The sequence below is a fragment of the Orbicella faveolata genome, unplaced genomic scaffold (genome assembly GCF_042242905.1).
Source record: "Orbicella faveolata isolate gen_17 unplaced genomic scaffold, um_ofav_v1 contig_25, whole genome shotgun sequence".
NCBI lineage: Eukaryota > Metazoa > Cnidaria > Anthozoa > Scleractinia > Merulinidae > Orbicella > Orbicella faveolata.
In genome coordinates, this window is record NW_028301553.1 from 18,360,107 (window position 1) to 18,376,179 (window position 16,073).

The window sequence follows — 16,073 nt, forward strand, 5'->3', positions numbered from 1 at the left end:
AATTCACAGTTAATATGTCATATAAGTTGACTATGCTAGTAACACTTCACCTTTTCGTTATTGCATCAGCATGTTGAAGGAAATCTGTCCTTGTCAGCATGTTAAGGACACACTCAATGCCACCGCATTTTAAAAAGTGAACCTTCAACAACAACAACATGGTAGAAATTATTATCAACAAATTAAATTAGATCACGGTACCCATTTTACTGATAATTCTACTTGCAAATGAGAGCATCTAATTGTCTGAGCTATCACACAATACCAGCCATCAGTGTGCAGCTGTTGCATCTTGTCTTAAAAAGACGGCATTTTCTTGTTTTTCCTGAATTTTCATAGGGAGATTTTGAGACATTACATAACGACATGCTTACATAACATCGCGTTTGGACTATTGTAACGCCCTACTGTACGGTCTCCCAAAGTATCTGATTAATAGACTTCAGCTTGTACAGAACTCAGCAGCTCGCCTTGTTACCTTGACTAGAAGGCAGGAACACATCACCCCAATACTAAGGAGCTTACATTGGTTGCCACTTCATTTTAGGATTATTTTCAAAATATTGTTGTTAACTTACAAAGCTCTGAATGGACTGGCCCCTGATTACATTAGAGACCTACTGCGATTTAACATTTCTGGTCGGACACTACGATCTTCAAACAACAGGTTGCTTGATGAGCCTAGAGCCAATCTTAAAACGTATGGTGAAAGGGCTTTTTCCGTGGCGGCACCAAGGCTCTGGAATAAACTACCCCTCCAGATCAGACTTTCATCATCAGAGGCAGTTTTTAAGGCTAATCTTAAGACTTATCTTTTTAAGCGTGCATTTGATTTGTAGTTTTTACTTGTTATTTGTAGCCTAATTGTATTATATAGCGTGTTTAATTCTTAGGATTTTAACTTTTAGGATTTAGGATTTTAGGTTTTTAAAGAGTTAGGATTTTAATTTTAAAGTATTGTAAAGCGCCATGGACAATTGGTGGAAAATGGCGCTATATAAATGTATATTTATTTATTTATTTATTTATTACTAGATAATTAGAGTCCTGAGAAGACTAAAAGAAAGACGTTTACTGTTATTAATTAACTGCGCGGCCATGGGCCGAGCATGGTTCTAGGTTTACCCGGGGTTTATTTATTAACCGCGCGGCCATGGGCCGAGCGCGGTTTTAGGTTTACCCGTGGTTTATTTATTTTTTTTTTTGTCGGTGACCAGACGCAGACCTCTGCTCGGCCAAACTTTGAGTCACGCAACGTGTGATGTTTTTCCGCCAGAAGCTGTTAAAACATAAATAAACGGACAATTTTACGGATATTGTTTTCTTTTTTGTGGATAAAATATATTTTCTTTTCGTTTTATCAAAGCGTTGGATTTAAAGGGTATAATAAATACGCTAAAAAAAGGTATTACGTCAGCCATGGAATGCGTTGACGTTGCAGCTTTCACTTTCGCTACGTGATAGATAAGATTGTGTTTACTTTGCAAGTTTATTTCGCCAGAAGCGACGTTCATTAATTTATTTGTAATTTTGCTAATATTTCTTGTGGTTTTAGGCAAATGAAGTAAATTCTTTGGCTGTTTCATCGCAGCGAGTTCATAGATCGGAAGGAAAATTAAATATTTGCAAGCCAAGCAAAGAACATGTCAGAACGTGCAAAGATTACATCATTGATAGGGAAATAACCACCGTACTAAAGATAGCCGTAGATAACGCAATTCTTGAATTATGTGACTCGTGTGACTTCTTTGCTAACCCTTAACTCAAGGGAAAAAAACAATTAAATTTAATCGTGACTTTAAAGAAAGAAAGCGGTTTGTAATAGTGTTCGTATCTTCATGCCCATACATATCCCGAAGAAAGTTCCAGATTAAGACTATTACGTCATTGGAGATGTCACAACGGCTACAACTGATGGTGCGATAATAGAGTTTGTGTTGATCAAGTACGGTGATGTCTACAGTAATCAATGAATCATCAAAGATTGCTTTGGAATATGCATTGCGTTGCGACTGTAGTACTAAGAAAACAGTTAAATTTTAAAAGCGCGGTTATAAGATCTAACAGATCTTCTTGTTTACTTATTTTTTTGGTGGTGACCAGACACAGACCTCCGCTCGGCCAAATTTTGAGCCACGCAACGTGTGATGTTTTCGCGACAGAAGCTGTTAAAACATAAATACACGGACAATTTTACGGATATTGTTTTCTTTTTTGTGGAAAAAAAATATTTTCTTTTCGTTTTATCAAAGCGTTGGATTTAAAGGGAATAATAAACACGCTAAAAAAGGTATTACGTCAGCCATGGAATGCGTTGACGTTGCAGCTTTCACTTTCGCTACGTGACAAATAAGATCGTGTTTATTTTGCAAGTTTATTTCGCCAGAAGCGACGTTCATTAATTTATTTGTAATTTTGCGAGTATTTCTTGTGGTTTTAGGCAAATGAAGTAAATTCTTTGGCTGTTTCATCGCAGCGAGTTCATAGATCGGAAGGAAAATTAAACATTTGCAAGCCAAGCAACGAACTTGTCAGAACATGCAAGGATTACGTCATTGGTAGGGAAATAACCACCGTACTAAAGATAGTTGTGAATAATGCAATTCTTGAATTATGTGACTTGTGTGACTTCTTTGCTAGCCCTTTACTCAAGAGAAAAAACAATTTAATTTAATCATGATTTTTAAGAAAGAAAGCTGTTGTTAATAGTGTTCGTATCTTCATGCCCATACGTATCCCGGAGAAAGTTCCAGATTAAGACTATTACGTCATCGGAGATTTCACACCGGTTACGACTGATGGTGCAATAATACAGTTTGTGTTGATCATGTAATGCGGTGTCTACAGTAATCAATGAATCATCAAGGATTGCTTTGGAATGTACACTGCGTTGCGACTGTAGTGCTAAGAAAACAGTTAAATTTTAAAAGCGCGGTTATAAGATCTAACAGATCTTCTTGTTCCACTTTGAACTACAGCGAGTCAGTGTCTGGGTAGACTCTGAGTAGCATCTCAAGATTTTGCCTAAATCTTTCACTGTGAGCCTTTGAATGTCAGCCAGCCATGCAATTTTCAGCACTGATCTTAATTTTCTGATTAAGTAATTTTCTGATCTAATTTTCTGTATTTTTAGAGCATTTTTGTAGGAAGAGTTAGTTGAATTCACATTCTGAAGGTTACTTTTCCTCTGCTTTTCGCTGTTTTGAATGTTTGACAAGTCATACAGAGCATTGTCATCGTGTGTGTGTGTGTGTGGTTTCTAATCCAATATGCCACTGGAAACTGTAAAAAGGGGGTATTGTGAGGTAATGTGCAAAAATATTTGTAGGGTAATCAACACAACAATCTCCATTTACTTTCATGAATATGAATGAGCAGTTATCCTAGAACACCATTTTTAGCGCACTATTGGGATGGTTTTGGGGGCTGCCTGCTGCTTAGGCACTAAGGTGCTATGGCGCTACGGCCCTATGGCCCTATGGCGCTAAGGTGTAAACTTTAATGTTTGTTTAATTAATTAATTTCAATTAATTAATTAGTCTAGAGGCACGGTAGTGGTGAGGATGAGGTGGGAAAGATACAGGTGTATGTGTACCCTACATAAAACATGTTCCATCTCTCAAGTAGCCCCTTGCTCTCCTCGTGGTACTATTCTCTCTAGAACAGAACCAATTTGCTCTAAACGCTTGTGCAGAAGAGTTACATACATTGCATACGGGACCACACACAAATGTTGAGTGGTTTTCCTCACGGTAGAGCCCAACATGTAAGAGGCACGCATTCTGGCATTGTTAGTGTTATATAGTATGTTTCCATGCAGTTTTTAATATGTCATGTGATGTCAGGTAGTGCCACTTGTCCCTTTTTAATGAAAAAGTGAAATGGATCTTTTAGAATTACCCACAGGTCGGTTCAACAAATATCATCTGCTGTTTTCAAACTACAATGGTATGTTTATCAGGGTTTAAAAAAAGAAGGGAAACATATAGCTTCTCCTTAGTGGCCTGTTTATTTCTTGCCTTAATTGTGTCTGTTAGAGAGACCAAAAAGTTCTCGAGTTAGTGGCTTTAATATTCTGCAAATTGTAAATTTGTGACAAAAGAAACCAGTAAAGTGCTCAAACATTGCTGCAGACTCCATGGCACCTTACGAAAGCGCAAATTAATTTAACCAGTCTTTGAGGAGACTTGTTCACTGATGCAGGATAATATCGTCCAAGTAGCGCTGTTTACCTTCAATACTTCTTGTTGAAATGCTTCTCAGTAGTATCAGTCAAGATTGTTGTGTATTAATTTTGAATTGTTTTATTGTTAACAACAAAGGTGGCAACAGAAAAAGAAAGTGGTATTCCATGACTTTCTGATAATTAAATTAGTTCTTGTTCATCAGTGATAAGAAAATTTTGAAAAAACACAATTGTTTCTCTTCCATTTCTTTGTCAGACATCTAACTTTCTTTCATTTATCCCCCTCAAAAAAGCACATCTTCTGTGTTTTGGACAAAACAAGGGTTTCATGTTACATACCTTTGTGACGAAAACAAAAGTATCAAGTTAAAAAGTTGCCTTGAAGAGCTAAGTTATCATGTTTGTTCAATGCATTATTGAATTTAAATGAACAAAAATCATCATAAAACACCAGAGCAAAATTTAAAAGCTGTCGTGACAAACAGTAATTGTGCATGATTCTTGGACCTTGAATGAAAATACCACCTTGAAACACACACTGCTAAGGGGAAAAGTCCTAGCAGACTACCAAGGTAGATACAAACCAGCAGTGAACTCAGCAGGGGTGAGTACTTATGGGACTACTGTGCCAGAGATATCAATTGCACTGTGCACTATCTGAGATTATCTCACTAGTTCAGTTAAAGATCACATTTATAACTAGTATTGAGCTTCACCGTGGAAGAAAAGAAGTTTTGTCTGTGTAAACATATACAATCCTGCACATTTTGTTCAGGCCAAATGGAAGTCCTGTTGATTTACTTTTGCAACTCCTGGGAATTATAATTTTATATTGCAAACATCAAGAGGTTGAAATGTACCTGAAATTCTAGAGTTTGATGATCTTGATTTGGTGAAGCAGTAGGCATTAGAAGGGAATAGACAATCTGAAAACATAACAAGGATAATGCAACATGAAGGTTAAAATAGTTACAGTAATGCCACCTCCTCCATTAAGATTAGCTTTCAGGGGGGGGGGGGGGGGAGAATGGATGCTTGAGAGGTTATTTATGTCCTGATTGTATATCTAACAAACTGGAACCATTTGAGGATGTTCAAATAGGCAGAACTGAAATGTTGTACATTCTTTCTATGGATTCATGACTAACTCTTGATCTATATTATCTGCTGTTTAATTGTTATTAAGGTTATCTACAACCATCTAACAGCAGCCTGTACTTCAATTTCTAAATGACTGCAGGTTTTATAGCTCCTCTAAGGGTTTGATGGTCACAGTGTTCTGATCTCTGAATGTGAGGGACAGAAATCAAACAAATCATCTGTTGATTGATGGAAAAGGGCTGAAATACAATTGCACCTTCAGGAAATCAAGGTAAGAAGAAGGATGGATATTGGGCAGATATTCATCTCCTGGCAGCTGAGAAAAATACCCTTTATGCTTCTAACATGGTCAGAGCTTCAACCTTCCCAAACCCAAACACCTAAAAACATTGACCTATTGGGACCCTTGTGTTGGCCACATGGTCCAACTGTAGCTTTTGTTCATGACAGTACAAGAAACTTTATACCAAGGTAAAATGAATAAGACAGAAATAACTACAAACACCACAACCAAACAAACAAGGTAATAAAGTATGATGTTATAATACCTGTAACATAACGTATGTAATAAACTCGTTTTTTCCTGGACGTATCTCTAAGAGTTTATGTGTTGAGCAGGAAACAGACAGACTGTCTCAAATGAAGGGCTTCATTCTTGGTAAATTGACTGCAAATTATATTTTAAACACTGACCTGGACTTGCTTCACTCGTTTGCACGTTGGAGGAATATCTGCGCTTGGGCCCATTTGCCAAACATTACCAACGTCAAAGTTTGCAAAGCGAGAACTGATTTTAAACTTATAACATTACACAGGAAAATGTACACTAGCCCTTTTCTGTTTGTTATCTGTTTGTCATCTGTTTATTATATAAGCACATCATGAAAACTGTTTCAAACATTAGGCAAAGTGTTTAACATCAGGATCAAACTGTTCTTTTGACTGACTTGAATGAACAAGAAGACCTTGTGCAACCTTAAAATGTTGTCGCCTCATGTGGCTGTGGCCGCTGTGCGTGCACACATAGTAAATTCAATTGAAGTTTTCATAGCTGACAGCCATGGATAGGATGTGAGTATGTAGTTTCTCTTCTAAGAGTTTGAAGTCAATAACAGATTGAGTTTGCCTGAACAGTCTCATAGTCCACTACTTCAATGGAACGGAAGCGAATGAGCGACAATAAATGGATATGATAAGCTTATGTTTCCTGGTGTTTCTTAATCTTATCTTTATGGACTTCCACCATTTCGATGGATGCTAGCTAAGGTTCTAATGGTTAGAGCAAGCCATTTTAACCGATGACAAAATTTTCCAAACAGATATGGCCTGCTGTTTTAATGGACACTTTACGGTCCCTTACAGATAGAGTTTGCCATTTTTATAGATGGTAAATTTTAAGCAACGGCTAAGGCTTGCCGTTTACTGGATGGTAAAATTTTGTAAAACAGATAGACCTTGCCGTTTACTGGATCGGGAAAATTTCTTAACAGTTTAGTTAAATATTTAAACAGTAACATATTAGCGTTAAATGGGTTGGTGAACTCTTAAAATGGTTTTTACTAAGCGTTTTAATGGATGACAAATGCATGACAAATGGTTTCATCCGTTTAACAGATAAGCATTAGCATATGTTTTCCTGTGTAAGGTCGCATTTTACTGTTTGTTAAGTAAATCAACATCTTTGCACTCACCACAACGTTAGCTGTTTGTTAAGAGAAAATATGTTTTTGCAGTCGCATGATGACGTGACAACAAATAAACACCTAAAGACACTGTCAGGAAAAGCCAATTTTTTTGTATATGTTATGTCTCAAAAACAAAGTAAAACCTAGCAACCAAAATGCAGGACAATGTTTTTCTGTCAAATTGAAACAACATGCAGAAATTCAGGCAAAAAAAAATTCAGAAAAAAAAAAATTCACACAAAATCATCACTTAGCACGATTTTTGACCAAACCATTCAATTAACCTTTCGCTTTAATAACCACATTCAATCTCAGTGCAATTGCTGACTTTTACCTCTAAGTTATAAAGAACTTGAGTTGAGGAGGATGTAAAAAACATAGCATCCAGTAAAGATGGTGTTTTTGAGCTGTTTTCTGAAGACGTTTGGCAGATGTTCTTGATATTCCCTACAGTTTCAGTATCTATAAAACAAATGACACTTAAGTACAGTATGTACCTGTAAAATTAGTGGCCAATTATAATTTATGACAAAATGAACCCCTGAAAACACTGTACATGAATAGCCAAAAAGGATTCTTACCTGATGGTATTAGGTTCAGTAGCTGTTGAACTCTTTCTCTTAAATCAGGAATGTTATGAGTAATACCTTGATCCGCAAGATCTATAAGGTACTGCATAAAACTGTGTCGTTTGGACAACATCTAGCCAAAACAAAAACAAACATTGCCCAATGACTACTTGTTTCAACATTTCTGGAGAAAAATACATGACTTTCTGTGAATTTCACCTGCATTACTTTTACATACTACTGTACATTAAAGGATGCACTGCTTGGCACACGTACAAACTATGGTGTTAGCACAAAGTACTTTATTCACTTCCTTACTCAACCACATGTAGCTCAGCAATTGCACACCACAACTTATGCAATGAGAGAAAAGAGTCGGATTGTTTCCGGACTCCAATTGTTTCCAGTGGCCAGTCAGAAACAAGATGTTTTGTGGAGTATATTACAACTGCTCTTACCACGCCTGGAAGGCAGTTCTCAGCTTCCAAGTTTGGTCCATCTAGGGCAGCAGGTGTGGAGCCCCCTGATGAGTCTGATGATGAGTCAGGTGATGATGGCATGGAATTATTCAGCGTTCCAATCTTGGCTGTTATTAACTGGAGAAAAACACCAAAAAATAACTTAAGAATAGCACTACCTAGGTAGAGCTGTACAATGTGTGACCTCTCACGCGAAAAAGTGTGTTAACAGTTCGAACGGCTTAAAATCCTTCGTTTGCTGTTGGTCATCCATTTGTGATCTGTTTGTCATACGATTAAGATCAATAGGATGCTGTTCGAACGGTTGGGGCTACCGTTCAGAAAAATATTCAGCTGTTCGAATGGCTGTTGCTATCTGTTTGGAAAAACATTTATCCATTCAAATGGCTGAGGTTATCCATTTGAAAACAAAATCAGCCATTTGAATGGTTGTTGCTATCTGTTCGAAAAAATATTCACCTGTTCAAATGGCAGAGGTTATCTGTTTGGTAAAAATGCTCAGCCCTTCGAATGGCTGCTGCAATCCGTTCACAAAAAAAATATCAACTGTTCAGATCTGCAAGACGCTGACGATTTAAGAACCTGGAGAACAATCTGTCCCAGGTGCAACATAGCGAGGACTATTTGGTGCCTGCTGTCATCCTGTTTCTAGCAATTTGAACTTCTGTTCTGCTTCCTTTTGATTCTTCTTGTTTATATATGAGTAGCTTTAGTTTAATTCTCATCAGTACCGAGGGATCCACTGCAATTGGCTACAATGTAGCGGTATCCCTGCCTAATGAATTTTTATGTAAATAAGTTAAGTATTTTAGTTAGGGGAAGTTAAATAAATAAATTTAATTTACTTTGATGGGTTTGCTGCTTTTCATTTCATTAATGATTCTCCTTTGAATGATTAATATTTTTTCCCTGTGAAGATCCAGTTCTGTATTTTGGCATTAGCTGACAACTTGAATCTGTTACCAAAACATCATGTGAAGTAAGCAATCAATCACTGCTGGGAAGTGAAAATCCTCTAATACTTACTGTCCTGTCTCTTAGTGGCACTTGTGAAATAAGCCTCTTATCATCAGAAGGACAAAGGATTTCTCCATTAACATACAAATCAAGTCTGGCTGCCTGTAGTGACCCCTTAAATCTGTTGAAACAGTATCAACAAAATAAATTAGCCATGCTGTTACATGTCCAACAGTCAAAGCAGTTGGAAGATTTAGCTATGGCCAGCAGGTAGCAGTAGAGTCAAAATCAAGTCAGATTATGTGTGACATTACATGCACATCCCTCCTGGACAACTCCAATTTTTCAGGGATTCCAGCCACAGGGGCATAATGACTATACATATTTAGACATGTACAGACATACGTACCATGTGGTTGTCACAGTTCCATGACACTTGCTTCATAAAGCAATTGGCAAACTTAAGCATCATTTGGAATAATGGCCAAGCTGCTGTGTGTCAAAGGCATGTGAGCAGGGCACCCGTATCTAAGAAACTTTGGCAGCACATCAAGCTAAAAAGTTTTGGTTGTCATATGACTGCTTGTATATAATTATGTCGTGTGTTCACAGAAAACACAGAAAATTTTCTCTTTTGGACTCAAAAATTGAATCCAACTTTCAAGCAATGTTGTGCATTTACCATTTTGCCTTCTGAAGTCCTCAAATTTGCATTTAATCAGTCATCTGAATTCAAAACATACACATGTATAGTTGAAAGACTATGGATCATTAAACTCTACCTCTGACCACTGAATGAAAGTAAAATTTTGAGGTATTCTTCACCAGCAAGGTTTCTTATGACTCCCTACCCCACAATTTCCCTCTTCAGTGTCTGTTAAACATTGTGTGGTGTTTTGTTGTTCCATTTTACAAGGAATGGTAAAGCTACAGCTCATAAAATGACTGCAAAGCCATCTGCAAAAATATTATTCATATTACACTTCAGGGTGAGCAATAACTTGAACAAGCTGAATGCAAAGACTGCATGTCTTTGACATTTTGGATGTTTGTCTGCTTCTTATTGCAAACCTTGGCTTTATCTTGAATGATAATCAATCTGAAACAAAGTTTCTTTAACATTTCTTTCATTTGACCATCTTTTGTTAAGAATTTTGCACTTTAAAAGTGCACAAGATTTGCTATTTGACACTCAAAAGGCAGTTCCACAAGTACATTCCCATCATTAACTTCTACTTTTTTATTGACACCTAAATCTTTTATATGAAGGAAAAGCACAGCCTCCTAATATTATCCACTAATGGAAAAGCAATATTAACGTTTTGGACGATCATTTGAGAAAATGTTATTTTTTGTTAACTCTTAATGGTGCTTTTTTCACTCCAGACAACTTTGAAATGCTCTTGGATCTTAATGGTGCTTTTTTTCAAATCAACGGTTCATTTTTCCTAGCAAAATATTCTCTTTGGTTTATCTAAGTAATGCCCTTCAATTAACTTACTAAATTACTTTATAATTGATGGAAGAGTGTTTTTGTGTGACTGCAGAAAAACCAAATACATCCTGAAATTCAAGGAAATCAGAACAAAAAACCTATTTATAAATATGACACAGAAAGTACAGATCAGTACAATGTTTACTCAGCTAGTAACACCAGTAAGTAAATAAATTATCTACATGTGGCTTGATTTGCATTTTGTAATCTCTTTTTTGTCCTTTGTTCTTGTTGTTGTTTGTCTTTTTGTTTTTGTTTTTAATGCTGCTTGTTCAGTGCTACTCTCAGGTAATCCATTGATGTTAACTATAAAGCCATGTACTATTTCTTAGCCTACTTTTTCAATGTGATAGATCGATGTAAGCTGATGAATTACATATTTGCTGCAATTAACTGAAGGTTGATAACTTTGTGCTTTCTGTTCAGAACACCTTGTCTTGAATTGACCATCTTCAAGCCAATAAATTGTGGCTAAAAATGTATCATAGAATCACGAAATTCTACGCAATGGAACTTAAATCCTCCCCCCCCCCCCCCCCCCAAGAATGCATCGGGCTTTCAACTAGTTATTTTTTTGTTTTAAAGAAATAAATCAAGTTTCACAGGAGAGTGTGATGTTGGTACAAATGTGTCAGTGGATCTGAATCTCCAGGAGTCTACAAATTATCTGTTAGTGGATTTGGAGAAGAGAATCCAAATTTGATATCAGATATGGGCTACAGGTTCAAATCTTAGTAGCTTCAAATAGATTACATCAAGGTGAATATTTATAGACAAGTGTATAGCAATGCGAAAAATACCTGCTCATAATCTGTCGCCTTACAGATGCTACAGACTCATTGGTATGTGACCAAATTTCAAAGTCCTCTCCCTGACGACCATGAGATGGGAATCTGACAATCAATGACACATGTCGACCACGACATGACCTGCAGAGTATAAATGATAGATTCAGTTACTGTAAACTGCTGCTTATAAGCCCCTCTGGTTATAGGCTCATGTAACTGTAAACAATATACTAGTTTCAATTATAACCCCTCCTCCCAAACCAACCCCAGATATAAGCCCCCTCTAGATTAAATTGGATTCAATTTATTTTGATGTTTTAAAGCATAATTGCGACCTTTCAATGGAAAACATACACTAACGCTTACCCATTAAATGGGTGAAAATGAACCGATTGTACACAGGTAGTAAATGGCTTCTTTAAGCAATTTAACAGTTACATAGAGCATTCAAATGGTTCAGGAAACATTATAAATGGATGACTAAAAACGTTTAATGGTTAGGTGAATTTTTCAAACAGATATCTCAAAACATTTAATGTTAAAAGCAAACTTTTCAAACAAACAGCTCCAAGCATTTAACAGTTAAGCAAAACTTTCAAATGGACAGCTCAAAGCGTCTACCATTTAAGCAAGGTTTTTGAACAGACAGCTCAAAACGCTTAAATGGAAAAAGATTCAGAGCTCACAGCAAAATAGCGAAGCTTTAAACAATCTGAAACGATCAAGACATCGACAACAACAAAAACTCCCACATGCAGTTCAAAGCCATTACGCTTTCTTTTCCATTTTTTTTGAACAAGCTCTCAGTCCCTGTTCATAAAACAATAACAAAATCATCCATTTCCTAATTTAACTTTTAACAGCAAAGAATTACTTACAAATGGCAAGCTTCATCTACAATCCCACAGTAAACTACTGACTGTCAAAAATTAGCCATAAACATCTCTGCCAAGTTGAGTGAAGAGTTTGCAACAGGCTCTCTTATCCTTTCCGTAGGATCCAGGCACATTTTCATTGTTGTTCCATAAAATAATGTAAAACTCATTAAGTGACACATTATTTTTGAAAAAGATGCTTTACTGTGAAAGAAATACGGCTGCACATGCGATATTATGGACTGCAAAATTAGAAGTGGTCATTGCGTGACAATGATGGAATGCCAGGACATGTTTACATCGTAAAAGAAACCACATTCTTTTGACTGACTCGAATGAACAAGAATTCTATGTGGTATTTGTTGAAGCCAATAGACTCTTGATAGTGGAAACTCAATGAGTTGGCCTTAAGAAAACTTCATTTTTTATTTTCAAAGTTACTTGTTTGCAAAAGTAATCTTGGCCACAAAGATGAATTCAAAATTCTGCAAGTTTAGATTGTTGTTGCTTCATGTGGCCACACGCATACCTGCATAAATAGCAAAGTCCATTGAAGTGTTCACAGCTGACAGCCATGGATAGGATGTGACTACATAGTTTTCTCTCTGAAGAGTATGTAGTCAATAATGGATTGAGTTTGCCTGAACAGTCTGATCTGATAGTCTGCCACTTCAATGGAACAGAAACGAATGAATGATAGTAAACAGATATGATGGGCTTATGTTTGCTGATGTTTCTAAATCTTACCTTCACAGACTTGCACCATTTCAACAGATGATAACTTTTTTAATGGCTGGAGCAAGCTACCTTAAATGATGGCAACATTTCCCTAACGGATAGGGCCTGCCGTTTTAATGGACGCTTTAAGTTCCCTGACAAATAAAGTTTGCCATTTAAACGGATGGTAAATTTTTGGCAATGGCTAAGGCTTGCCGTTTAACAGAGAGTAAAATTTTGTAAACGGATAAACCTTGCCATTTAACAGATCGGGAAAATTTCTAAATGGTTTAGTTAAAAGTTCAAATGGTTTTTTATTAGGGTTAAACGGTATGGCTAACTGTTAAGACGGTTTTTACCAAGCATTTTAAGGGATAACAAATGGATGACAAATGACTTCATCAGTTTAACAGATAAGCGTCAGTGCAAGCTTTCCCATGTAAAGTCACAATTAATAAACCAGTAGAGTTTATATGAAAAACGTCTTTTGATCAACACTGCTGTAGCTCATTTTGAAACATTTTTTTCCTTCTCCTTATATAGGACCCCCTGGATATAAGTCCCTCCACTTATCAGTCCATCCAAAACCCCTTACAAAACTGCATCAGCCCACCTAGGGCCTATAAGAGACAGTTTACAGTACTTGTATTCATTTGCAACAGGTCTATGTGAAACACACGTATGAGAAATGAAACATACCTTCCATGAGGCAGAATTGCCCTTTCTTCTGCATGTTCATCATCACACTCGGCTACAAACTCTTTAAGCACTGTCAAACAACGCACTGTTTTCTTAGCTTCCTGCTGAAGCATTTCCCTTGGGATCGAACCCTTCTCCTCAATAGGTATATTCTCTGTACACTTATTAGAGAATAAGTCAGCAGATTGACGAATCTGATTGGTACAATTCAGGATAAATTTATCATGGATATCAACCTGTGGAGGTATACATTGAACAAGTATGTCATGTCTGTGAAGACAAGCACTGCAAGTGTCCCTTTCAATTTTGGAACGGTAAATAAAGATTTGCTCACTTTACCATTGACCTTGGCAAATACCAGAGTAAACACCTCCTTAAGGTTTGTATTTACAAGTACATCTCACTGGAGGATAAAATTTTATTCCTGGGCTTCCTTTTACCCTTTTAGCTCTAAATTGCCAGGGCTTTTTTCTGATTTAAGCTGGCTAGCAAAAGTTTCCAGCACTTGTCAAACAGCTATACTTTAATGGATCAATGGATAGTGATGCTACAATATTGGTAGAAATGTAACACACAAACACCCAGCCATTGATGAACAAATAATGTTATAACATAGCCTGCACGCTAGCCCTATCTAATTCCCATTGAGCCATCAGAAACAAAATCTCTATATATGCACGGCTGCGCGGATATAAGATGACGTGTGCAGTTTCAATTTAGCTGCAAAATTTCGGTCGAGTTTAGTCCAAGTTTCTTTTGTTTAAGTTTCGGCAATGTGAAGATTATTCTGAACAATCCAAACTCTACTTCGAGCTTTTGACTTTTGCCAAGCTAAGATGTTTACTTACATGTGAGTATTTTGACTTTGTTTGTCTACATTTTCATCAAGTATTTTTGACTTCGTCTGCCTTCATTTTCATTATAATTAATTCGAAGAAGCGAATTTTTCATTAACAATTTTAGAAACCAGGTTAAACGTTTTTGCTCAACTGTTGTTCAAATGATTGTGGTGTGAGGATCCTAATGACCTTTGTTTTCTTCACGGTGCATTGTGAGAACTTTGTAGTCAATCACAAATAAAATATGTTTTAGCGCCCAAGTTGTTGTCGCCATGTTATAAAAGAATTGGTTCATGCTTTTAGCTGTGCATATATCGAGTTGTGGATGCACTTGGGAAGTTTGGAGAGCACTCAAGAAGTTAGAGTTGCTCTCGGCTGTTGCCTCAAGCAACTCTTACACTTCTTTCATGTTCTCTAAACTTCCCACGTGCATCCATAACTCTTTATATGCACACTAACCATAAACCAATTCTTAAGTAATCTTTATGGCATGATAGGTTAGCATAGAAACAATACAACCTGCAAAAAACACCTTTAAATCTATCTTTAAGTGGTTATAACTCAAAACGTCCTCAGTGACCCCGATTTTTAAACTCGTAAAGATGAATTTATAGACCAGGAGTTAATTGAGATCACTCGCTCGCTGAACACCTTTAAAGAGTTACAAATGGTAAGGAATAAGTATTAAGAAGACTCGACCAATGGTAAAGAGAGTAATGATGGCTTAGAAGCAATGATATCATCCTTTAGGTTGCAAGGATCCTAACCAAAAGTCTCCCTTTTTAAATACGTGGAAAGCAAGACTGCGCTACAGAACACTACAGACAAGTTTATACTGAACTTTCTCATCCAGGTATGGAAATATCACTAGCTCAACCAAATGTATTGCTTGTTAAATTAACATTCTCTTCTAAAGGAATTGTTTTGGTGTAAAGAACTTTTGCATTACATTCTCAACAGATGGGCAACAACGCACATTAATAATATATCCACATCACTTTTTTTCATGAACATGATCTTTATGTCTTTCACTTATTTACTACCGTAGTTATTTGGTTATAAGGTGCACTTGGTTATAAGACGCACCCCAAACTTTGCAATTTAATCAAGCTAAGTTCTGAAACTGAAAATTATGTGAAAATACTCGGTTATAACATGCACCAAAAAGTTGATGTGATGAATCTGAGAACAATTATCCTTACACAATTGGCATGTGAACCAAACCAAAAAGTCACACATTTAATGATATACATAAAAACAAAAGCTAAAAGTTCACACCTGTAATGATATACATACAACACATACATGTTTACTTGAACTTTCCTACTTAGGAAACATGCATCTATTTACAAAAGTACTTGATAAATATTCAATGATCTGATTTTGTCCCATAAAAACATCAATCACCTGATTCAAAACTCAGTTGCAACACTTACTGATACATTCGCATCGTAAACAGTCAGAGTTCAACTTCAACTTCTTGTTCGATCGTTAATATGCCAAGCAATTGCTGTCACTCGTATGACCTCGACTTCGAGTTGAAAACCGTTGCGGAAGCTGAGGCAGTCAACAACAATCGCGAATATGACATTTCTGAATCCATGGTGAGAAAATGGTGCAACCAGCAACATGTCCTGTTTTCCGGTGAGCTGCGGATGACAGCGAAGCGGGCATCAATGGGAC

General features: G+C 36.7%; 1 protein-coding gene across 2 annotated transcripts in view; it reads right to left on the bottom strand.

Moving 5' to 3' along the window:
- LOC110049637 (ubiquitin carboxyl-terminal hydrolase 9X-like) overlaps positions 1 to 16,073 on the bottom strand; it is a 195,556-nt gene that overhangs the window by 92,248 nt on the left and 87,235 nt on the right. For both annotated transcript variants that reach the window (XM_089293533.1, XM_089293532.1), the window contains exons 26-33: positions 13,552 to 13,787; positions 11,273 to 11,401; positions 9,047 to 9,158; positions 8,000 to 8,137; positions 7,554 to 7,674; positions 7,307 to 7,434; positions 5,047 to 5,112; positions 51 to 142 (exon numbers count right to left, since the gene is read on the bottom strand). In XM_089293533.1, coding sequence (XP_089149659.1) covers positions 51 to 142; positions 5,047 to 5,112; positions 7,307 to 7,434; positions 7,554 to 7,674; positions 8,000 to 8,137; positions 9,047 to 9,158; positions 11,273 to 11,401; positions 13,552 to 13,787 — 1,022 coding nt within the window. The remainder of the gene's footprint in view (positions 1 to 50; positions 143 to 5,046; positions 5,113 to 7,306; positions 7,435 to 7,553; positions 7,675 to 7,999; positions 8,138 to 9,046; positions 9,159 to 11,272; positions 11,402 to 13,551; positions 13,788 to 16,073) is intronic.